Genomic DNA, 26,564 nt, shown 5'->3' with positions numbered 1-26,564 from the left:
AGCAACAAACAATGCTTCTACAGATTTTACCAAAGGATAACACGCAGTACGGTTACCATCCAGACGTATATGAGTCTTATAAAATAAATTGTACTCCAGGCTTAATACCGCGGAGGCAGTTATGATAGTGAAAAGTCCAGTAATAGTCTTTAGTCCACCTGCGGAGCCCATCGTTTGCAATCACTTAGGTGGATCCAGCGGCTGTTCCCTCGAACCTTAACGACCGTTGGGGTTTGCAGTAGTATCTGGAATGGCCCTATCCACCGGGGTCTAAGATTGGAGCGCTCCCAATCCCTAATCAGTATCGAATCTCCAATTTTCAACTCTGGCCACTCCGTTCCCTGACCTCCAGGCTCCTTAAGGGCATTCTGTACTTGGGAGTGAAGAAACTTTAACGAGGATGTTAGTTCGCTAAAGTACTTCTGCAATTCGTCCCCCATGACATTTTGATCAATTTGGGTGGGAGGCTGCATGTCAGCGTCCCATGAGGTCCTTCCCGGGCGCCCATAAAAACTTTAGCTGCAGACACCCCTGTAGTGGAGTGCGGGGTAATTCTCATATGGTATAAAGCCAGCGGAAGGGCCTTCAGCCAACTCAGTCCGGTTTCGGACATTAACTTAGACAGCTTGTTTATCAGGGTGCCGTTGGCCCGTTCCACTATTCCTGCAGCTTTCGGGTGGTAAGCACAATGAAACTGCTGTTCGATGCTCAGCACCTTACATAGTTCTTTATTTATATTTCCTACAAAGTGAGGGCCATTATCCAAACTTATTTGCCTGGGCAATCTGAATCTCGGTATAATCACTGTAAGCACCAACCTCACCACCGTAGAAGCTTTATTATTGGTGGTCGGAAAGGCTTCAATCCATTTATTGAACACATATACAATCACTAAGTAATGCTTATAACTGTACACGCGTGGTAGTTCGATAAAATCAAGCTGAATACATTCAAAAGGGTCACTTGGCAAGGAGGTTTTCCCTGGGGCGCACGTTACTCCCTTTTCTGCGTTTTTCTTTTGGCAAATCAAACAGGCTTGTAATTTTGCTGCAGCAGCTTCCTTCAGCCTAGGGTGCCACCATGTGCGGAGCAAAATATTACTCATTCCCCCCTTGCCAAGGTGGGTGTCCGTATGCAGGCAATCGGGCAACATAGGCAGCAATGTATTAGGAATACAACCTGGCCAACTGGGGTATGCCAGAGGCCTGTGGACACCGAATGCGCACACCCGTGTGTCTTCCAAAGTTGTTTTTGTGAATCAGGGGCGTCCCCCTGGAGTTTTTGAACTGTAGCCCCGTCTGGAGTGCCCGGCGCTCGTGGTGTTTTAGTCAGGGTGAAGGCCAAATGTTCTGCATTTAAGACTATAGCAGTCGCCTCCTGCGCAGCCTGCTTGGCAGTCAAATCTGCTCTGTTAATTCCTTCAGTCACTGCAGATTCGTCTTTTAGATGAGCCGAACAGTTAATAATGGCTAATTTATTTCGGGGAGGAGTATGGCCTGAAGGAGGCTCCTTACACACATGGCATTCTGGATGGGGGTTCCGGAGGAGGTGAGGAAATGGTTCCTAAGCAGGCAGTCATGAGGAGGCTCAGTCAACTCAACAGGTGCCATCTCTAAAAATGTAGCACGGGTTGATGGTATCACTGTATGCAAAGGTGAGGAGTGGGTTATTAAGTAATGCTATTTCATAACGGCTTAGTCTGGTCTGAGTCAGATGTTGGGTTTGGTGGGTGGTCAGCAGCGCTGCCATGGTGTGGGACGAATACACTGTAACTGGCTGTTGGAGAGTGATGTTGGAAACAGCCGTAACTAGGAAGTAAACGGCCGGGAGCATCTGCGAACAGGGGGTAATCCCTGCGCTACGGGGTCTAACTTAATGGAATAATAGGCAATAGGCTTCCGTCTATCCCCATGAATCTGAGTGAGCACTGCAGTGGTCCAATCATCTGAAACATTCACAAAAAGTTGGAACGGACGGTCATAGAGCGGGCGGCCGAGAGCAGGTGCACTCGAGAGGGATTTCTTCAATTCCTCAAAAGCCTCTCTCTGTTGCTCAGTTAGCTTTAGGGGCCCCGCAAGCGAACTGGAAACCAGAGGGCTCAAATGTTTTGTATACATAACCAAATTGGGAATCCACTGTCTGCAAAAGTTTACCAGCGCAAGGAAAGCACGCATGGCTTTCGGCGTAGATGGCAGGGGGTCGCAAGGATTCTGGTTACCCTTTCTGGGATGAGCTGCCTTTCGGTTGCACTCAAAAGGGTTCCCAGCAATCTCACTTGCCGTTGGGCTTTCTTTACTTTTCGGGGGGGAATCACATATCCCCATGAAAGCAGAGCGTTCAGAAGCGTATTGGTGTCCTGCACGTTTGAGGTTTCTGATGGGCGTGCCAGTAGGAGGTCATCTACGTACTGTATTACCGTAGAGCCTCCGGGAAATTGTAAATCTCTAAGCTGCCTATGTAATATCTGCGAGAAAATGGTGGACGAGTGCACGAACTCTTGGCGTAACCTAGTCCAAGTGTACTGCTGGTCTTGAAAGGTAGATGAAAAAAGGTACTGTGACTCAGGAGCAAGGGGTATTGCAAAAAAACGCATGCTGCAGATCGACTATAATGAAAACTTGGGAGTCCGGTGGAATGTTGCTTAAAATCGTAGGGACCACCGGATGTATAGGCTGCACAATTTCATGCTCTACTCTGGTTAGCTTGGAATCCCCGCATGACTCAAAAAATGCTCAACTGCCCTTTTCATGGCCTGCTTATTCCTATCGGGCCAGTCCATATAATTCTAATAGCCTTGGAGACATCCTCGGGGAGGCACTGTAATATCATCGAATTAAACTGGGGCGAAGTATTGCCGGCATTATAGGCGGCATCTCCAGAGTAGGTTGCATAAAGGGAGCAGAAGCGTTCCCAAAAATCGCAACCGTCTTCTCCCGCCTTTGGCGGCACTCAAGGACCATAACGATGTCTATGGGGTGCTGCAAAGCCTTCTTTAGTGCCTTCGTTATTTTGCACATCCGTTCTGCGGGCAGGGTTGCGGTGGAAAAGGCCTCCTAATTGTCATGATCCCCTATAGCTTATTTTCATTTCTTCTGTTCACTGGTCGTAACAGCCATACAGCACAAGCTGAAAAGATCATGGGGAGTCACCTGAAACATTTGGGTTGTACCAATCGATAGATCCCTCGGGATCATTTTCCCTGTTCGGGACCTGATTCATGATCATACACATTTCTTGGGGCTTCCAAGGTCTTTAAACCTGAATAGTATCCGCCTGGTTCGGCTGTCCTACCCTAGGGTTGGGAACGGTTCTGTGGGAAATTGCCCAGGGATCCCTCTCCCTCTGGGTCTCAAGTCTTCGGAATCATCATTTTCAATACTAGGGTCATAATCAGTATCCGTCTCAAGGCCTGTCAGGGGCCATCTCCCACCAAAAGGTTTCGTCGCCTCCTAGCCTGGCGCCTATTACTCCCCCGTCGCCGAAGTTATCCACTGGCTCGGGAGGCTATTGGGCTTGGGGACGGTGTATTCGGAGGAGCCTGGGGTTGGGCAGCAGTAACGTTATATGAGGGTGGTGGCGCCATGGGTTGGAATGCAGGCAACGGGAATGTGCAATACCTCCTTCTCCTTAGTGACATTTTCATTAAAGGGCATGGGCAGTCCAGACCGGTCAAGAGGTACCTCAGTTTTACTTTTGCCGGCTTCATCATCATCCTTCCGTCTATCCTTAGCCCACCTATCTCTTTATCCCCTATCCTGTTTTTCCTTATTCTTATCGTGATCCTCACACAGTCCATTAAATATTTCCCACGGTTTCTAATTTCCTTCATTGTCACATACACTAATCCCTCTGCGACGATGCGTTATGCTCCCAGCTTCTTTGCTTAGATCTGTTATTTAATTCTTCGGCCGCTTTTCTCCAATTGGACATTAAAACCTTCCATTTTTGTTCTGTATTACGCTTCCTATTTGCTTCTTCTACCTCTAGACATTTATCCAAATCCCAGGTCCCACCCTGAGGCCAAATGTCACTCCCCAATTTCTTATTTAGTCATGCTGATAACCTTCGGTAATCATTCTCTCTCTCTGGGTCATCCTTACAAAGTTTAAACAATGGCGTGTTATTTACAGACTTATCTAATCTTTGTCCCATGCTCCCTAATCGGGTGGGTTAGTCGCCTCCTTTTCTCACTCCCACTTTAGGGTCCTGACCTTCGCGTGGGGGATTTCCCCTCTTAACAACCGGTCTAAGGCAGGGTGCTGAGACAGGCAAATTGTCACAAGTATACCCCAAAACGTATTTACAGCATCCGGATATATTGCAGAGGAAAGCCACTTCCCCTGTGTTTGTCCAAACGTCTGCTCTGCTCTGTGCTGGTCAATTTACTTCGCTACACGCCCGGCCCCCCACGCCAATTAGAATGGTTACCAGCTCCAAAATGTAATAGGTTACTGCCACTAACCCGCTGAACAATTTGCTGTAACACACTCAAAGAAAATGTAATAGATCACTACCAATGACCCGCTGCCCAATTTGTTAGCACCGGCAGGCTTTAATACTCACAATACATCGTCGGGGACTGTAACCCCTTACTTTACCTTATACTTCGTTGGGGACGCTAGCCCCTCTTTTAACCTGTGGTACTCAGGCGATCCTCAACTCAGGTTTCGGAAGGAGTGCATCAGAAGATTACCCGACAGACGAGGGGATCCTCAAGGTGGGCAATTAATGAGAGAGGTCAAGGTAAATCTTACCTTGTGGGCCCACCTGTCTCAGGTCACCGCCACCGAGTCGAACGCTGACATCCTCGTCTTGGACTCCTGGCTGGCTCGCCAAGTTGTCGTACTGGACAGTCCGATGCAAAGACAAAGTACCACAAGAACACGAACACACGTAATTCTTTTTCAAACCTTTATTCTTTACTCAGAGCATGCTATGGGCGAAGTTACAGAGTGATCTCCCAAAAGAGCCAGTCCAGACACTGCCCCGAATTACACAATTCTCCACATTTTATAACATTGATCAGGTAGCATGAAATCATACGATTACAAGTTTAGATAATATTAGAATCATTTCAATCACATGTTAAGACACAATTCGATGTAAGATAATCATTGGTCAGTTAGTTATACTTATTTTAAGCCAAAGCTAGCCCATCAGTTCCTCATTCAGACCCTTCCCCTTTCTTCCAGAACATTCTAGCCCCAACAATATACTTCCCATATTTAGCTATACATCGAGCTGTTTCTGCAAGATTAGATAGTTCCTTATTTGAGCCTTTACCTATGTTTAGAGAACAATCACTAGTACGTCAGCGGTTGCTGGGTAAAGCTTCTTTTTGACTGTCCAAAACAGTAAGCTAAGGCGCCCACAAGGTGATTGATCATTAATTAATCATTGTTCTTAGTCTATACCCATATTTACCTACCCCTTCACCCCCTTCACTTCCACCTATCACGACCAGCCTCTTGGATCATACTAAATCTCGCCCCTTTAGCTGCCTATCACTTCCTCACCAGGCTCCACCTATTACTCTCCATCTCTTGCTCCAATTGCTTCACGAGCTTTTAATACTGGCTAACTCTCTTCGTTATTTCCAGTCCTGATCAAGTCTAGTCCAGAAAACTCGACCTTCCACTTCGCTTCATAGGTGCTGCTTGACCCAATTTAGAGATGCTTCGCTGTACTCCTTCCCCCAAAAATGTTCATAATAGTTCGCAATTGTGGCTAAACCAATTCATTGTACCTTGCTGCATGTCTTTCTAGTCTTGCACCAAGTCCTTTTCAATCAAGGTTAGCATTTTGTAGCTTATATCTGGACTCATATTCCACCTATACATTCTGCAAACCACAAAATTACCGACCGAGTTTGTTGTTGTAGGTTGACGCTATTCACACTTACCTCAGCTCCTACGCACGTGTTCCTTACCGCCCCCTCCTAGTTCCATCCATTCACCCCACACTGAATTCACACGAAGCATTTCCTGTCCCCAATCTGACCCTGGGCTTATGTGCCTTGCACTTCTCCTCTAATTGCTCCCATTATCCCTCTCCTTTACTTGTTGGATTCCAGCACTGATAGCTGTAGTGTTTGTCATTATCGACCACGAGAATCTATATCCAGCATCACCAGCCAACCATCGTTTCATGCTATGTGCCTCAGCAGATGAATGTTCTTCGAAATGGCGTACTCAACTCACGGATTATTTAAACCTGCGGAGATCAGGAGATTTATGGACTACGATAGAGTAAGCAACAGAGATTAAAATTCCATTTCAGCGAATATTAAGTGACCTAACAAAATAGATAAGTAAATAGAGTAATCGTTCAGCTTGCTGACTATTGAATATGGAATGCTAGGAATATGTGCAAGGAATCGTGTTTCTGGAGAACCAAGTTCAATCCCCACATCCGTGAATCATGAATCCAAGTACATAAATTAACATATTTACATGCGTGTATTCGTGAGTGCCTGGGTGTTTTCAATTTCTATTTCCACTGCCCATGTGAAATGCCATCAGATTATATTATTATGTGCCATGACGATGCAGTTTCGGATCCTCTCAAAGGAGATAAATGTTAACTTTCTGTTTGTAATTCGCAAATGCGAATGTTTGCATGCGAGCTTGTGCAAGTTTTCTATAAAAAGATTCGAGGTTTTAATTAACCCGTCAGTTTATAAAGACTGTAATTATACTTTGCGTTTATGGAAAGTAAGACAGTCTCTGAGAATAGAATTGCACTCGCGAGTCTGTTGGTGACATCATGGAATATCTGTGGTCAAAGATTGCGCCTCTCTGAAACACGTATGTTGCAGACTGCTCGTTTGCGTTTAAGAGAACGACAATGAGTTTAAAATACCAATTTTTGGAAGCCTGCTTCTGTCAGTTAAATGTTTCTGAAGCTGTGCTGCGGCGTCTATACTTCCTGATTCTCCGACATGTTCATTCTGGAGATAACTACACTAAATAATGTTTTAAGAACAACTGAATAGCTGATATTTATGTGTGAGTCATTCTCCGAGAATATTGAATAGTGATCAACTTACTTTACAAATTAAAAGGCAATGTAAATATGATCTCGGGGGTGGGGGTGGGTGTGGGAACACATATTCTGATTACTTAATTGAGGAAATACGGGTAAAAAATGGACGATGATTTCCGCTCACCCGGATAATGTAGCCCTGGGGATTTTGGTATAACTCTTAAGTGTATTAGACTCAATCTTCCAAAGTGGTGGTGGTGTAAATCACATCAGAATTCGTAGATTACATGAAATAATATCTGTTTCTTATTTGATGACTTTAACGTGTTCCAGACTAAGACGAGTTGGAAAATGCATTTGAGAATTAGTTGAATGTCCTGCGCATTCACTTAACCGGAATGGTTTTTCTTTCATACGGACTCGCAAAAACACGTGACAAATTGTTACGAAGACTTCAATTCGCATAAACTGCAGGAGCACTGGGAATTAGACATACCTTACTCGAGGGAATTGATCCTTAGAGAAGGTGAAATCAGAAGAAGATACTGTACGAAAGAGGCTTTTGAATGGGCACACGAATGTGCAGTGACATGTGAGATAAAGATCATACGCAGCTAGTAAACATTTATTTTGATTTGACATTGTGTCGCGACAGACAGCTTTGCCGAAGGTCCAAATCCTGTGCTGTACTCGTTCATCTGATATTAAACGCAGTGCTAATGGGGTAAAGAGCAGGTAGAAAAATGACATGATGAGACAATGTCGAGAGTTGTCTTTTAACTAAAATATTTCCACGATACATTTAAAGACAAACGAAAGGGGAAAGAAGGTCATGCCTTCACATGTTCAGCTTATATCTAGTTAGGTCTTTAACGGAAAGAAGTGTAATTAACGGAAATGAGCGCTACCGATGTTTGCAAACCGAATTAAACAGAAAAGTTTGGGAATTCTAGACAAGTCAGGAACCTTCTCTGGAGAGGGGAAAACACAAAACATTGCTGTTTATGGCCGAGTGAAAAACTATGAACTTCAAGTGTTCACGCGATTTCTCACTGAGCCGATGGAGCCAAGAGTGCTGGGATATTCCCATCACATTTGCCCAATGGTATCAAACAATAGCTTATATTTGCAGTCGGAGTAACTGCAACACATCTCCCTAATATTTTACCAAAATAATAATGTAAATTCAGTTGAAATATTTGTGCTATCATGAGAGGCTGACAAACTTGGGTTGTTTTCTTCGGCGCGTCGGGGGCTGAGGGGAGATCAGATAGAGATTCACAAGATTATGAGAGGTATAGATAGAGTGTACAGAGAGTATCTGTTACCCAGAGTTGAAATGTCTTACACCAGAGGGCATATATTGACGGTGGTAGGGGATAGGTTCGGGGGACTGTGAGTGGCAGGTCTTTTACTTTGAGAGTTGAGGATGCCTGGCATGACCTGACTGGTATGGTGGTAGCGGCAAGTACAAAAGAGGCTTTTAATAGACATTTGGAGAAGCATATGGATGCAAGGATTAACATGGGTTAGGTCGGTGTGATTAGTGTTTGCGTGGTTTGATTTGCTTATAACAGGTTTGGCGCAGCTGTGCTGTTCTCTTAAAGAATGACATTTTTGAAAACGCTTGGGAATATGTTTCCAATAAAGGTAGAGGCATTTAAAGGCGCGACCTTTCAATGGATTATCTCGGGCAGCGGACTAAAGCGTCTCACGAATCACAAATCGAGATTCGCAGACCAAACCAGAGCGGGGCTTCACAGGTAAACATCTTGATTTTTTTGATATTATCAGACATATTCAAGGATGGGAATTCATAAACCGATAAACTAAGTACTTAAAAAGCACCCATTTTCTTATACTATCCTGTGCTTTTTAACGCCAGTTAACACTGAGCAGATCTATGCTGATGAAACCATAGAGATACAGGGACTGCATCCAAACCAATTGAAATTAATGATGCATGTGCAGTCTTACTTAATTGTCGCCTAAGAGCAACCACAACCATCTCACATGTGCTCAAACGAGATAATTTTTTCAGCCAGCTTATTGTTAAGTGCTTAGTGCTCGATCCAAGTTACTGTTGCATTCCTACAGGCCATGTAGAATCGACTAATAGAGAACAGGCAGTGGTTCATGAGGAATTAATCACGGTACTGTCACCTTTGATCTCTGATGATCAAGACCAGGCCCGCAACCCACCCCTCCTCCCCTACCACTCCCGGTCTCGGCAGAAAACTTATCCGCTGGAAGCGGAGTTTTCTGCCGCAGTCTCATATCTGTATTAGACATCTCAAATCACTTGAAAGGTAAAATTAAACTGTCTGTCATTAGTTTTTTTTTCTCTTACAATTCATCCAGATCTGCAGCAGGATAAGATTAACAATATTAACAATGTCGTGTCCTCTTCCAGCCAGCCTCCTCAACTTCCCTACCTCAATTACATCCAGCTGGATGTGTGTTTTTGTGATCGATTTCATTTCTGAGAGGACATGAGATTGAATTAAATGATGGCGACCATGTGTCTGTGAAAGTGGCATAACATCCCAAACGATTCATGGAAATTTCCGATGCATAACTGGGTAAAATGGTGTGGCGATAGGCACGGTAATGAGAATGTTGACTCTGTTCGTAGGAAGCAAATGGAAGCTCGGCATTGATTCATCCTGTCCTGGACGAACTTATCAACAACCCGACCTTAATTACATCCACTGGGATCCAAGGATAAAATATGTGTTAACTGCGAACAACTTCATGCTCGAAGCACCTACACGATTTCATTTCGGAGAGGGCAGGAGATACAGTTCAGTGACGGCGATACCGTGTCAATAAAAACAGCGCAATGTCCCCGCTGATTCGTGGCGATTCCATAGAACCATAGAAACCATAGAAAAGCTACAGCACAGAAACAGGCCTTTTGGCCCTTCTTGGCTGTGCCGCACCATATTCTGCCTAGTCCCCTGACCTGCACACGGACGATGTCCCTCCATGTACCTCCCATCCATGTACCTGTCGAATTTATTCTTGAATGTTAAAAAAGAACTCGCATTTACCACCTCGTCTGGCAGCTCATTCCACACTCCCACCACTCTCTGTGTGAAGAAGCACCCCCCCATGTTTCCCTTAAACTCCACCCCCCCACCCTTAACCCATGTCCTCCGTTTTTTTTTCTCCGCTTGCTTCAGTGGAAAAAGTCTGTTTACATTCACTCTATCTATATCCGTCATAATTTTATATACCTCTATCAAATCTCCCCTCATTCTTCTACGCTCCAGGAAATACAGTGTTAACCTATTCAACCTTTCTCTGTAACTGAGTTTCCCAAGTCCCTGCAACATCCTTGTAAACCTTCTCTGCACCCTTTCAAACTTATTAATATCCTTCCTGTAATTTGGTGACCAAAAATGAACACAATACTCTAGATTCGGCCTCACCAATGCCTTATACAACCTCATCATAACATTACAGCTCTCTGATTAATAAAGGCCAATGTACCAAAACCTCTCTTTACGACCCTATCTACCTGTGACGCCACTTTCAGGGAATTTTGCATCTGTATTCCCAGATTCCTCTGTTCTACTGCACTCCTCAGTGCCTTACCATTAACCCTGTATGTTCTTCCTTGGTTTGTCGTTCCAAAGTGCAATACCTCACACTTGTCTGTATTAAACGCATCTGCCATTTTTCAGCCCATTTTTTTCCAGCTGGTCCAAATCCATCTGCAAGCTTTGAAAACCATCCTCATTGTCCACAACACCTCCAATCTTTGTAACATCAGCAAATTTGCTGATACAATTTACCACATTATCATCCAGATCATTGATATAGATGACAAATAACAATGGACCCAGCACTGATCCCTGTAGCACACCACTAGTCACAGGCCTCCACTCAGAGAAGCAATTCTCTACTACCGCTCTTTGGTTTTTTCCATTGAGCCAATGTCTAATCCAATTTACCACCTCTCCATGTATACCTAGCGACTGAATTTTCCTAACTAACCTCCCATGCGGGACCTTGTCGAAGGCTTACTGAAGTCCATATAGACAACATCCACTGCCTTCCCTTCATCCCCTTTCCTGGTAACCTCCTCGAAAAACTCCAATAGATTGGTCAAACATGACCTACCACGCACAAAGCCATGTTGACTCTCCGTAATGAGTCCTTGTCTATCCAAATGCTTGTAGATTCTGTCTCTCAGTATTCCCTTCAATAATTTACTAATTACTGACGTCAAATTTACCGGCCTATAATTTCCCGGATTACTTTTCGATCCTTTTTAAAGCAACGGAACAACATGAGCCACTCTCCAATCCTCCGGCACCTCACCGGTAGACAGCGACATTTTAAATATTTCTGCCAGGGCCCCCGCAATTTCAACACTAGTCTCCTTCAAGGTCCGAGGGAACACCCTGTCAGGTCCCGGGGATTTATCCACTTTAATTTTCCTCAAGACAACAAGCACCTCCTCCTTTTCAATCTGTACAGTTTCCAGGATCTCACTACTTGATTCCCTCAATTCCATAGACTTCATGCCAGTTTCCTTCGTCAATACAGACGCAAAAAACCTATTTAAGATCTCCCCCACTTCTTTTGGTTCCGCACATAGCCGACCACTCTGATCTTCAAGAGGACCAATTTTACCCGTTACAAATTTTTACTCTTAATATACCTGTAAAAGCTCTTTCGATTATCCTTCACGTTGACTGCCAAGGCCACCTCATGTCTTCTTTTAGCCCTCCTGATTTCCTTCTTAAGTATTTTCTTGCACTTTTTATACTTCTCAAGCACCTTATTTACTCCCTGTTTCCTATACATGTCATGCAACTCCCTCTTCTTCTGTATCAGAGTTGCAATATCGGTTGAGAACCAAGGATCCTTATTCCTATCCTCTTTGCCTTTAATCCTGACAGGAAGATACAAGCTCCGCATAACTGTTGAAAATTTCGAATTGCACAACTGTTGAAAATGAGTTGGCGATCGAATTGGTAATCAGAGTCCTTACTTCTTTCGCAAGAAGTTCAGCATAGTTTCACCGCCAATCACGGTGGTTTGAAGAATATTCTGCATTCTTATTTTAGAAACGAGTTAAAGTGTATGCGTTGCCGTGTCAGACAAATGGTTGCATGATTATCATTCGAATGCTTATTTTGTCTGTACCGGGTTAACTATTAGCTCCGATTGATTCTCTTTCTGTCTTCCTGTTACTTTTTGCAAATTTAAGAAATGTTTGAAATAGCAGCATTACCCTGTGTTCCACTCATGCTGATTGAATGTAAAATGAATCCTTGGAACTGTAGTTAAACAGTTGCGGTGACCTCAATGCACCCTTTATAGATTTTGTCGCAATAGTTCCCGAATCTGTGTTACCATCATCATTAAACTGAATGACGTATAATTTCAAATCTAAGCTCTCTCTTCATTGTGATCAGCATCCTCTATCCGGTATCCTATTTTTTTTCTATCAGAGACCACACTTGTTACTGCTTCTCGCCGAGTTCTACGTGCGAAATGGCCAGAGCAGCGAGCGAGGAAGCTGAAAACCATGGGGCCGACTTTGTCCAAAAACAACCCGACAAATCCATCCCTAGAATATATTTATGAAGTTTCCATATTATTATGCTTTTGTTTCATAAAATGTATACCGCCTCCGAATGATCGAGCGTTTACATTTCATAAAATTGCTGAAGTAATACACCTACTGCTCGACCATATGTCATTTTCCTTCTGCAGTTTCATGACTGCTCAGAATCCAAAATCATACATTGCACCGGAGATATGTGAATGACGGTGTCCGAGGGAATGCACTTACTGTTCAAACCAGTCGTGCTCATCGATTTCTTTTCGGTTTTCTTTTCCAGATATTAAACAGTATTTCTTCAATCGGACTTTTATAAACAAACCCTAAAGGAAATTATCAGGAGAAAAAAAATTAATTTATGCAACACCCACCTGACCCGTCACGGCTTAAAGTCTTTCTTTTCATAAGAGCGCACATGCTCTCCTCGTTTTCTGGAACCGTTAGTGCAGTGGTGAGATATGAATCATGGCTATCAAAATTCAGTTTGGAGTTACAGAATGTCCTTGCAGGAGCAGCTAGAGTTCGAACGAAAGAGGGAGATGAGCTAAAATATAATCAAGAGAATGCATAGGACGCGGGGGGTTGGTGGTGGGAGTTGATCATTGCCCGATGGCATATGATTGAAACGGAGCAACACAGCGAAGCTAAATTGAAATGAAAGAAGCTTGTTATTATTTTGTCAGATTCATTGTCAACGTATATTTGCTATCAAAGTATGTCGGCAGTATACAGCCTGAGATTTGTTTTCCCGCATGCAGCCAGGAAAAAAAGAAACACCATGGATACATTCTTGAAAAAATGTATGAAACATCCTATGGGAATAAAGGAACAGATCGTGCAGACGGCAAAAACGAACGAATAACACACAGAATAGTAAACATCAAACCAGAGTCCTTAAACAATCTAGGAACGTTCGGCGTCGTTCAGTTCGGTGTAAGATTTTGCTGTAGTCCGCAGAACCAATTAGCGTCGAAGCGCTCCATCAAACGCGTCCAAATTAGCAACAAAAATGGTGTAGCCAGAAACACACATAAAATGAAATAGCAGTCCTCTAAAAATGAATCAAATCCACAGATCGTGCCGATTGCCCGCGACCCAAGATTCTATGATCTTCTTCGGGCAACTGAAAAGGAGAGGGAGAGGAGTTCAACGCAGACAGATGCTCTGAACGCCCGTTCGCTTTGCGCTATCATCCACGTTTATTTTTAATCTTGCTCGACGCTTTTATTGCGAGATAGGCGAATACCGGAGCTGATTGGATTCATGCTCCATCAGTAAGCCGCATATTCAGTTCTCAACTTCTTTCTCAACCACGCATAATCCCTTCGGAGAGACCAAAAGCGCCAGATCCCTCAATTGGTCCAAAGGCACATTATCAATTTGTTTATTGCAGGCTCCAATCGCGCACACATTAATTATATATAAAATGCTTTTTAAAAGAAGGAGAAGAAGAAGAAAAAAATCGTGGACGTTTGCAAGAATTCACCGTTAGTCGCATTGGTCGCTCGTGCCATCTTACCCATCCAGTTCAAAACCGCAGATTTTATTAGATATTTATGACTCCACGGCGGATTTCCATATTTGGGATCACTTGGCAGAGCACAGATTTGAATTTAGTTCGAAATAAAGAAATGGATAATTCCTGAATTCAGCATAGTGCACAAAATCCGAACATAATTTTGAAAGCACTGGATGGCCCTTTAACAATTGAAAAGGGAAGAGCTCTCACTGCCCTGTCTGCCCAGTATAACGATCTTTGAAACACCTGCTTCTGTCTTGGTGAGGCGTCATCCTACGTCATGATTACACGGTTCATATATTTACTCTTGAATTTTTATTCCTTCCACAAACTCTTCAGAATATCACTTGTATCCCAAAATTGCTCGGTTAGGTTTCTGTAATATGTCAGAGAAATTTACGGTTTCGTACATGGCGCTTCTGGCTATTACCTGTCTATGTATGCTAAGTTAAATGTTCCGTTTCTGAACTGAGTATTCCATTTTAGAAAATTTAAACCTGGGTTCCCGCTGCATACCTAGTTTCAGCGGTTGAGCAATTCGGTCGTCTTTGTCTCTTCGTTATCCAGTAACATACAGCCCGTCTTTAGGTTCTTATTTATTCCCTTTGTGTAGCTGTTATTAATGCTCTTGTTTATTTTCCGGCAGCAGTCCCAGTGCTTGCGTTCAGAGTATATCAATTCCCTAAGAACTTGGACGTTCCGGGCGGAACGAATGTTACCTTGCACTGCAGTACTCCAATATCAAAAGATATTGTTAACTTTCTTTGGTGGAGGGAAGGCGAGAATGCATTTTTAGAAAGTGATGGCAGAAAACGATTTAGTCTCGACAAAACAAGAGGAAAGCTTCTTCTTCTGGATGTGAAATTCGCCGATTCCGGAATGTACTACTGTGGAACAAAGTATCGGGAACAATCTTTCTGGAATGGAAGTGGCTCCAAGCTCACTGTGTTCGGTGAGTGCGGCTGCGAGGAGATTTTCTCTTTTGTGCAAGTTAAATTAAAGCTAATGATGAGATTAATATGTAATGTTACTCTTTGATAAAACAAAAGGCGAGAATGGATTTGTTTCACGCGTTAAAGTAAACCCCATTCTACAAGCTCCAATTGTAGAGTTGAAAAGAACAGAAGAAAATTATCACATTTCAGGCAGCGTCAATTGGACGAGAAATAACGTTGATTCTGTTTGTTGTATCGTACTCCTTACAACTGCTGTTAGTGCAGACCTATCGATCGGCAATCTCCTATTTAAAGCTAATGTCCAAGGTTAGTGATACCCTTCGACTTTAGCATTATTATCGGGATGGTGCTTCAAAAACAAGGAATTAATTTTCAAGTCCATTTGCTTTGCAGGCAAGATGTCGAAATAATATTGTTACTAATGTGAGTGGCTGTAGTTGGAAAGCTCGATTTCCCATTACACAGGATGCAAGTCATGAACAATTTTATCAACTCTCTTACAGGATATGTCAAGGTTACAAACTCACCCAGATCCAGAAGTATTAATAGCAATATAATTTACCTATTTGTCGCAAGCGCTGCAAATTATCAATCCAAATGTGTTTTGCAAAAGTTTTCAAAATCTATACCTCTTTCCCCTTTCAAAATAGGGAGAGACATAGAAATCGTAAAATCGAGATGAATTTTGATAGGCTTAAATGTAAAGGGTAGAGAATTGCGCACAAATGGAATTCGGAAGCGAATAAATTCCAGCTGTAATTTTACAGTCCATTTTAACAGCTGTCCCATATCACATTGCATGTATTCTCTACTGTCCAGATCTGCAAATTTCCTGAACCAGTTTAATCCATTATCATACAAATCATTAATATCGATGACAACTGACAACGTAACCAGCACCGATTCCCGTGGCACACCTCTGGTTACAGGCCTCCAGTCAGAGAGAAGCCGTCCACTACCACTCCCTGGCTTTCCCACTAAGCCAATGTGAAAACCAATTTACTACTTCATCCTGAATGCCAACCGAACCATCTTGATCAGCCTCTCATTCCGGACTGTGCACAAGGTTTTGCCATGTAGACAACATCTACTGTATTTCCTTCAACATGATCTGTGGTAAACTCCTCAAAAAGCTCGTTAAGATAAGCCAGACACTGCTTACCATGCACATGATCTTGATGGCTATTCCCGCACCTATCTAAATAGTTATGTATCCTGTCACTTGGAATATTTCCAACAAGTTACCCTTTACAAGCGTCAGGCTCACCAGCCTGAAAGATTGCAGCGTATTCTTAGAGCGTTTCTTGAACATCTGCAAAAATTAGTCATGTCCAGTTCCGGCTCCTCACCCGTGGGTCAGGATATTTTGAATACCTCTATCAAGGCACCTTCAAATTATGCAAGAGCCTCGCAAGACTTCGGATGGGACTCCATCTCGGGCCATGAGGATTTATACAAACTAATTTGCCTCACGGCAACAAGCACATAAACATCTGTCATCTGTATATGGCCCATGGCAGTGCTGTACGGCAACCGTGATCTCAGGATGGCCATTGTAGGCAGAGCGAAATGCTAAATGTTGTGAAATATTTATAAAGAAATCTGAAAGTAGACTTTCCTAAGTTAAATACGAACCATAGTTGTAGCGGAAGCAGTCCACATTTACACGATCGTGAATTTTGGGCTTACCTTTCAGTGAAATCTCTGCAGAGAGAAGCGGAGATCGTTCAGCTCCTGGGTTGCCTTTCTGCAGGGCTTCATCGATCGTATAGCAGTACCAGGTCATTTTCGACCATTTTGCTGCAGGCCGACAGGTTTATGAAAGAATAGAAATGTAGAATAGATGCGTTTAATATCATCTCCGCTTTCCCGTTCCTAGTTGTTTCATGGAGGGTAGGATTTGCCACATTCAACACATTAGATGCGGGAGAAATTTTCTAGCAATGATATACATTCCGAGGAAAGCTCTATCAGTGAATGTTGATCATTGGAAAGCTCCAACGTAAGCTCTGAAAAACAACCTGAGCAAATGAGTTGCCAGAATATTAAACCAATGTTCAAGAGCTTCTTGCGTTCGGAGTGTGGACATCTGTCATATTTTGGGTTTTATCGTTCAGTTTTGATTGGAAATGAAAAAATGCAGAAAGGAATATTTTCCAAAGCCAACGCGCTGCCGCAAAGAGAATCATGTGATAAAGCTGAAAGACCATTCAAAACAGAATGTATTTCTCATTTCTCACCCCTTAGATTCGCCTGCTCTGTGCCTTCTTCAAATTCTTCCTTTCATCTGTCTCTGCACGGTGACTCGATTTTACTTTGTTTTTTTTTTGCACTGTATGTACTGGGTGGTGACTGCACGTGCTGTGTGTGAATACATGGACTGCATTTTGCCGTTGACCCCAGAAGAAAAGGAAGTATATAGTATGAAGTATAAAGAAATATGTTTCATTTAGCCATGTACATCTGTGTGGTTTATTAACTATGAAATTGAACCTGAACTTAAAATAATTTATAAAATACTGGGAACCTATGGCGGGTAACTAATTTGATACCGAGATGTCATAGAAATTGGCGGGAAGATAAAGGAATTTATTTGAACTAAGTGGATTGTAACACCCAAAATAACTTTTTTAATTCAAGCTCCCCCAACTCCATTGGAAATCGTTCCTATTGCAGAGTTTTCGTCTCCTCGGAAACTCCTTTGTAAAACAGCTGCCTTCTACCCGAAGGAATTACAAATCGTCTGGCAAAAAAATAACAAGCAAATTCACACTGGAATAAAAACGGATATTAACCAGACGGCGAAGGGTTTATATGAGGCTTACAGTTTATTGGAAATTAATCAGTCTGCTTGGAGAAAAGATGTTTACATCTGTCTGGTGTTGCATGTCTCCCTCACGGTGCCTGCTTGTTTCAGCCACATCCTGGAGCAAGGTAAGATGGTGTCTTGATTGCGTCCTGACATCAGGTCTCGGATCTAAACGTCGTTACTTTATTCCTCTCCTGATCTGCTGCGTACCTTCAGTATTTTGTGTGCTACTCTGAGTTTTTAACACGTTCAGAATCTCCAGCGTTCCGGGAAGTTGGAAACGTTTCCAAACAATATAGGTGGGTAGATCAAACCTGGTTAAGAACAGGGGCGGAATAGCTACCCAAACACAGACGAAGGGCGGAATTTTAAGATTACTTGTTTGCAGCGAACATTCAATGTGAATGGTGTTAAAACAAATTTCTTATACCCTCAGCTTAAATCGTGTAGGATGAATTAAGAAATTAAATTCGTGTAGTACTTGTAAGGTAACAAAATTCTGGAGATTAGTCAAAAATGAGACAAAGCAAAACAAACTCTGAATCTCATGGTGATATAACAACGGGGGAAACCATCTGCTGATAAGCGAAGGTGTACTTAATTGACATAGTTTTACCGGAAAAAAATGTGGAGATGGGGCAAAATCTGAATCAAGATAGGAATTCCTGAACACCGAGGCGTGACACTTAATTGCCACCTGAAACGAATGCATAGGGGGCGAAACTGTGGACAGACTTTGTCAAAATCTAATCTCCGCGTAATTACCTTCTAATAATAGTAGGCAACAGAATTCAAATGGGTGACTTAGTTTGGTCTATGTTTTCATTACGCAGTTTTCCATGAATTCGGGTTTGTCACTCCTAAACCTGTGGAAACCATAACAGTGGGAATATACGTTTAATATGCTCGATACACATTCAGGAGGCTTAGAGAGTACAGTGTTATAATCTCATGAAGTTAACGAGTAATTTCAGCATGTAATGCGGAAGCGAATTGTTGCTGCACCGGGACTCCTGTGGCGAGTCAACGAGTTACCTTTAGGTTTTGATCGTACGAAAGAATCTTCTTGACAGACATGATTTTACCGGTTGAATCGAGATCAGAATCGTATTTGGTTTGATGTTTACACGTTCTATAGTTTTGCTGATATCTATTGTCAAGAGAAGTATAGGAAGATGCAGCCGAGCCTATTCTTAGTCTCAGAAAATAGCTCGTATGTGTCTGGAGAAACTAAATTCGGATATCTTTGTTCTATATTGTATATTCTGTGCATTTTCCAATCATTGTGTGTGGTGAGATATGAAAGGAGCCTAAAGAATAGTTTGCACTATTGATTGTCATGTGTGTATTTGTGTTTAGTTGTATCAATGGTTCACGGTTTCTTTTTCAAGGCGCTGATACCAGATTGATTCTCGAACGTGCAGCGGGCGGATCGGCAATTTTAATTCTGATAATACTTTTGCTGAGACTGAAGTTAAAGAGATCACACGGTAAGGAAACTGATCGCTTCTATACATCACCTCTATTCGTATAAAATAGAAGCTTTGATGATATTTAACTTTAAAACAGTAAATGACATTTACAGAATGATTGGACATGGATCACGATTTTCGAAGCCGAATTTCAGTGATAATATTCTGTCACAATACATGCTTGATCTTAAAATTTAACTATTTCACGATTCCACTGGAATTATTTCATATCTCATTTACGAATGCCGTTATATCCCTTTGGAGTTCTTCAAATGTCTTTTCCATACAATGGTAGATCCGTATTTTGAAACGTAAACGTCTTGGCGTATATCTAAACTCCCTCTGATTGTGCAAAGAACATTGACCAACTTATGCCCGTCCCATTGGTTTTAATTTCCATTTTGTTTGCCATACTTAAGTACAGCACCGCCGCTGTTATGCTATGATCATTTTACATCCTCGTGGAAAGTCAATGCCTTTTGAGCTTAGCACCAGCTTAATGCAGAACACAGTACGACTGTTACCAACAAATATTTTCTGCAAGATCCGTACCTTCAGCAGTTCCACTTACAAGATTAATTATATTGGTATCAAATGAAAAATGTTCAATGTTTACAATGCAAATCATTTATTTTTGTTCTCTTTTCTGAAGGGGGTAACACAAATTCTTTGGAGGGATGTCAGAATGAAGACCCGGTAGGTGAAGCGACTCGTCTTGTTTCAGAGCGGGATATTTGCATAGCAAAGATATTATGAATGTATTTTATTGCATAACACTTTGGAGCGTGGTAGGGAAAATAAAACAATTTTCCACGTCAAGAATTTATTTTCAAGTATATATCCAAGATTTATTTGAATATTCTTGCATATGCTTCTTGGAACCTTTCAAGATTCCACACCGGTTCATAACCGGTTGGATTGTCAGGTGAACGGTAATATTTACCATCGGAAGGTGAGTTGTTTTGACGAGTAATTCAACACATATCTGAGAGTGTGAGAAACTACTTAATGCTAGATTACGAGAATCGCAGTTGACTGGGCAATGGGAAAGTACCATACGTGCACGAATCAAGTCGTAATGTATGTTATATTTGACTGACGGACAGCATCAAGGTAAAAATGTAACGGAATCTTGTTTTACTGAAATGGTTCTTGCAATATTAAGTGCAGTTTTAACCCTGATCTGCAAAAAGATACGCACAGCAGTGCGTAACCTGCAATGGAATCGAATATACTTGCAACAAGACCTTGTAGTATGTGGTGAACAATGATAACCACATTGTTAAACGAAACCCCACATGACACCTTCTAGTCCACGATGCTACGCTGAATGATTATCATTCTCAATTTGGGAAGCAAAGCCTAAAACGGATAAAAAGTATTGTCCTCTCCCATTTGGATTCAAACCAGAAAATAATCTGTAGCTACTGACCGATTTTGGAAACAGAACCAGTTGACAGTCTAGAATGACGACCGCAGAATGCAAAGTGAACGTTAACTATTTCTGTTTAACTGGTGGTTCCTGATCTACTAAAATTTTCTGTATTCTATTTCTCTGTTTTACTTCATGTTTCCCGCACCTCAATGTTTTTTTTTCCGCCTGGATTCATTCTCCTGATAACATTTGTCTTCTAGTATTTCATTAATCACTTACCCAGTTCAACAAATTTCGTTTTAATTTTACGTAACGACTTTAGATGCAAATGAAGCGACTGTAGCAGCAAAGATAAGGTAGTCATGCACACATCACTGATTTCATAATGGTAGAATACCGCTAAAATTTCTAGCAGTGTTTGTAAAACTTCCGAAAATTTAGGGCTACTTCTTACAGTAATATTTAAGTTGAAGCTGAAGCATTCATGATTAAATTTTTACTATTACTTTATTATTCTGGAATGTATGCCATTATTTCAGCAAAACAATTGCCATTTTTATCATTTACTGCAACAACCACGTCCATTGGCTCTATCTACTTCGATCGCAATTTAAGTGATTCACCAGGAAAACCTATCATATCAACGAAAGCCCAGGATGCCGCTCCCGTGTGACGGGCTTGAGTTAAGCGACACTTAGCATCAGGACTTGCCATTTGCTCCAATATCCTTAATTTAAATAATATGAACTGTAAGGGTCAGAGTTTCAGACGAATTCTGATCAGGACAATGAGTACAATAATGCGACGCATGCGTAAAAGATAGATCCTGTGCCAAGATAGGCCTGTGCCCATGCACAGAATTTAGAGCGACGTAAGAGATAGGATTTAGGAGATGAAAAAAAAACAGAGATGGCCAGAACTGAGAACACCATCCTATCCCTAGGACTGTTATAAGCGGTGATCTGAAAATCTAAACATAGCGATTTCCAGCCTGAAACGGTCGAGATCCCACCTTCGGCATAATGTATGGACAGTATCATTGTGCGCAGACAAAATGTTTTTCAAACAATTTTTTTATCCTTGGTGTTATGTTTTAGAATTCTAATTTAGTTTATGATCACTAAGTTCCGCCTCAGTTAGCTGTATTAAATATGTTTTTCTAACAGGCTGAACAAGCACCGGTTGAGCACACCACTGCCTATGCTTCACTAAACCACAGCGCCAGCAAACGATTTCGCAAAGATCGACAACCGAAGGAGCGCGTTATCTATTCCCAGGTAAAGCAGGGAGATTAGCATGATTATGATATAGACTTGCATCAGAGATATAGCATGGTTGCAGGCTCTGCGGTACAATTAGTCCATGCTGCTCAGTAACACTTACGTGACCAATTGACCTCCTAACCTGTAAGTCTTTGGAACCTGGGAGGAAACTGGAGTACCCCAAAGGGTTTATATATAAAATCATCATCCAAGAGGAAGTTAATTTTACAAACTTAAGCATACCATTGACACTGTAACAAAATACAGAGAAGATTCACTAGAATGATTCCGGGAATGAGAGGGTTAACATACGAGGAACGTTTGTCTGCTCTTGGAGTTTAGAAGAATGAGGGGAGACCTCATAGAAACATTTTGAATGTTGAAAGGCATGGACAGAGTGGATGTGGCAAAGTTGTTTCCCATGATGGGGGAGTCTAGTACGAGAGGGCATGACTTAAGGATTGAAGGGCGCCCATTCAGAACAGAAATGCGAAGAAATTATTTTAGTCGGAGGGTGGTGAATCTATGGAATTTGTTGCCACGGGCAGCAGTGGAGGTCAAGTCATTGGGTGTATTTAAGGCAGAGATTGATAGGTATCTGAGTAGACAGGGCATCAAAGGTTATGGTGAGAAGGTGGGGGAGTGGGTGGTCTTGTGGTAACAAAATATAAAACGCGTCGTAGCTAATCCCCTTTCAGTGAAAACTAACCTATCGCCTCATACAATTTAATATTCTGGTAAAAGCATAATATTTTCTTCCATCTCGGGAGACTCAAACCTGAAGGCATAAACGTCGATTTCTCTAACCTTTGGGAATTTCCCTATCGTTCCGTTCTTTTTCTTTCATTCTCCATTTCCCCTTTTATCTTCTCGTCATCTACCCATCAGGCTGTCCCCACCCTCGGGCTCCTCCTTCTTTTGCTTTGCAGGGACCACAATCCTCCCGTACCCGATTCCTTCAGACACGTGTAGCCTGCTGGCAAGCCTCAGGCTCGCTCAGCTCGCTTTCGTCTAGGGAGAGCAGCCTTCGGCCCCGCCAAGCTGGGTAATCAAGTTTGTGTGGATGCTGTGTGATGTACCCCACCCCGCCAAATAACAGACCATACACCATATGTGATTAACTGATTACACTTTATAGATGTTACTGGAACTATGTAATTAATAGAAATAAAACATAAAATGAAAGTAAAAGGCGCCAAACTTATCAAAGCTCAACTGCTTCGTGCGCAACAGTAGGAGATCAGCTAAGGTAGTCTTCTTCCCACCATTCGATCCTCCCCGACCTCCTCGACCCGCCGCCTGGGACCAACCAAGGTGGCGACCAGATGCTCCACGCGAGTCTGTCTTCGTCTTCTCTCCTCGCCGAAGACCCTGGGCCTCGGACTCCCGCTCGGGGTCCGTCCCGCCGCCCAATTTACAACATCGCGTCTCCTGTCTCTATCCCCACGCGCAGTCTCGCCCAAAGTCCGCTAAACAATAGCTTACGTACACACAAGAAAGAAGAGCATCTATCCCAATTGGTTAGCAAATGAATACTATTCTCTTTATAACCCAAACAAGCTGCGAGAGAGAGAGAGAGAGAGAAGCACTTTCTCAGCAGTAACATAACAAAGGAACCATTTTGATTAGCCTAAACAGTAACATAAAGGAGAAACCCCTTACATACGGTTTACCTTTTCCACTCGTCACCTCCCAGCTTCTTACGTCATTCTTTCACCAATCATCCACATACCTTAGCATTTACCTGGTTTCACCTGTCACCTGCTATTTTTCCCGCATCCCCACCACACCTTTATAATTTAGGTTCTGTCCCTCTTTTCCAATCCTGATAAAGCGTCTTTGCCAGAAACAACCGCCAATTTATTTACATACTTGCATGTTGCCTTACCTAATGATTTCCTTCAGTATGTTGTTTGCAGTCTTCAAGATTTCCAGCATCTGCAGAATCTCTAGAGATTACTTTTTCCTTGCTTTTACGATTTTAATTTCACATATAATTTGCACGTGAGGAAACGCCAAAAGGCACGAAACTGGGAATGTCATCCTTCCCAACGCCCATTATCAGCTCCATAATAAAGACGAGTGTCTGATAATAACCGAAGAGAACTGAACTACCGGAAATACCGAATTGTTACAAAACTGTAATCAGAGAGCCTGACTGAACAAAGTGCCAACGTTCACTCTATCAGTTATGCGCTGTCCACTGCCGACAACGCCCATGTGCATTTGGAACTGTGTTGGCAGGTGTAGCTGAGTAAATACTTGTGAGCTCTATAGACGAAACAGGATGACTCAAATGACAGAAAATGCGATGTTATTATAAGTTAGCCAGTTAGTTTGTACCATTACTGCTACTTCAAGAATTTCTTTGCTCTCCTAACTTGATTTGGTTAAAGTTCTTTTTAAGTAAGGAAAGAAACTCTAATATATAAATCATAAAGTGAAATCTTGAAACAACGTTGACATAAATTGTGCATAAAGCGTAAGCAACCTAAAGTTCATTACTTATGAGTACATCTCTAAATTATTTTACAATCGTGTGATTCAACTGGTCACTAGGTGTTCGACTAACCACTGATTTTGCATTACTTTCACAGACTACTGGAAGTGGAGCTGACAAACTGACTTACGCCACTCTGCAGATTCCCGATTCGAAATGCGCACCGGCATCCAAAGATCAAAGCAAACATACATTTTACGCAGATGTAAATACATCAAAGAAGCTGTGAAGCTGAGAATCCAATTGCGGTTCAGAGCTATAGAATATCGATGAGTGCAGGCTAGAGCATCGCTGCGTTTCGTTTCTTGCAATCTTCAAAGATGGATATCACATGTAACAATTGGCAAGATAAACGGTTATTTTTCCGATTCATTAGAGAAAATTGTCATAAAATAAAATAAAAGAAAGAAAATTAAGAAAAGAACAGCAATAAGCCATTCCGTCCCTGTCTACTGCCCAGCCGTTCAAGGTGATAATGTCTGATATGCTCAGTCGGAATCTCCTCTTCCGGTCTATTGCACAGACCCGATCATTCCTTTTTTTTCTTTTTTTTTCTTTTATTTTTATTTGGATAAGGTATTCACAAGTAATACACAAACTTTTTTTTCATATATGACCTTTTCCATTTTTTATATGAGTAAATCTATTTTAATATGTACATTCACAAGTGCACATTGAAATCATATAGAAAATAATTAGGCAATCAAATAGATGTTTATGTGCAATTGTAATTCCACTTTATTAATCTAAATAATGATAATAGTTGTTATAAAATATTAATAATAGAGGTTGAATACTAATTTCCATGTGTCTCTTCTGGTCCAAAATTTCCCCAGATCTTTTCTTTACTTGTGTTAATTCCACATTTTCCAAAAAAAAAAATCAGTAAACATTTGTGTGAAGGGTCCTTACGTTAACATTATTACTATGTTGCTGAGTCAAACAGTATAAACCATTAGGAGAGTCATCTAAAGTCTGCTCGCTCTGGGGTTATAAATTCAATCCATTTATTGCAAATTTGATTTTTTTTCTTTTGAATTCTCTGTGATTAGGTCATCTTTTCCATGTTAAATATTTCCAAAATGATTTCATGCCAATCTTCTAATGTAGATTGGATTTAACCACTTTCTGGCGATTGATTTCTTACTTGCCGCTAAAAGGGCCTGCAGCAGCTTGATATCTTTCTTGTGTTCCAAAAAACAATACATGCCCCACATAGAGATTCTCAATTTTCAGAGTTATCTGAGTCTTAAATACCTTAACTAATGTTCTGTGAATACCTTCACAATATAAACTTAATTTAGGGCAATCCTAAAAAATATGGAAATGATTTGCCTCCTTGGAGCCACACCTTCTTCAACACGCCACATTTCTGTCTTTATATTGCTCATAGTAGTCACAGTCATACTTTTTTCATCCCGGGGGAAATTGGTTTTCGTTACAGTTGCACCATAAATACTAAATAGAAATAGAACTATAAATAGTTAAATAGTAATATGTAAATTATCCCAGTAAATTATGAAATAAGTCCAGGACCAGCCTACTGGCTTGCGGTGTCAGCCCCTCCAAGGGAGGAGTTGTAAAGTTTGATGGCCACAGGCAGGAATATCTTCCTATGACGCTCAGTGCTGCATCTCGGTGGAATGAGACTCTGGCTGAATGTACTCCTGTGCCCACCCAGTACATTATATTTTTTTTTCTGGTATGGCGTCTTGAAGTATCTTATAATATTTTTCCAACAATGTTCTCTCCAAGTCAAAGAGTTAGTCGAAGACCACTGGAAGCTGCATAGTTTTCCCCCAGCCTCCTCTGAAAGTACCGACCCTGCTATTTTCTCCCACTTCTCTTTAATATACAATGTATTTCCTTTTTTTGGCATGAGAGAGGGCATTATATAATCGAGAAGCTGATTTGCTTAGTATTGAACCGTAAGTCGAATTGTGAATCTTGAAAAATTCCAATTCTACTGTTGATAAGCCTGTATATCTACAACTCTGGTTTATATGATGTCGTACTTGAAGGTACCTGAAAAGTAATTCTGTTCCAGGCCATGTTTGTCCTGCAGGGATTGAAAACTTTGTAATGCAATTTTTTGCGTGAATGAGA

At 41.8% G+C, this 26,564-nt stretch overlaps 1 protein-coding gene across 1 annotated transcript; it reads left to right on the top strand.

Moving 5' to 3' along the window:
• Positions 1-14,467: 14,467 nt before the first annotated feature.
• Positions 14,468-24,795, top strand: LOC140210248 (tyrosine-protein phosphatase non-receptor type substrate 1-like). Its single transcript, XM_072279130.1, has 7 exons — positions 14,468-14,522; positions 14,731-15,036; positions 17,681-17,974; positions 19,241-19,339; positions 19,974-20,017; positions 21,863-21,973; positions 24,556-24,795. Exons 1-7 carry the CDS (start codon positions 14,468-14,470, stop codon positions 24,685-24,687), a joined length of 1,041 nt encoding a protein of 346 aa, XP_072135231.1. The 3' UTR covers positions 24,688-24,795.
• The last annotated feature ends 1,769 nt before the right edge of the window (positions 24,796-26,564 follow it).

Source organism: Mobula birostris, chromosome 15, assembly GCF_030028105.1.
Source record: "Mobula birostris isolate sMobBir1 chromosome 15, sMobBir1.hap1, whole genome shotgun sequence".
Lineage (NCBI taxonomy): Eukaryota > Metazoa > Chordata > Chondrichthyes > Myliobatiformes > Myliobatidae > Mobula > Mobula birostris.
Note: the sequence above shows the minus strand (reverse complement) of the source record. Positions and strands in the feature narration are given on the sequence as shown.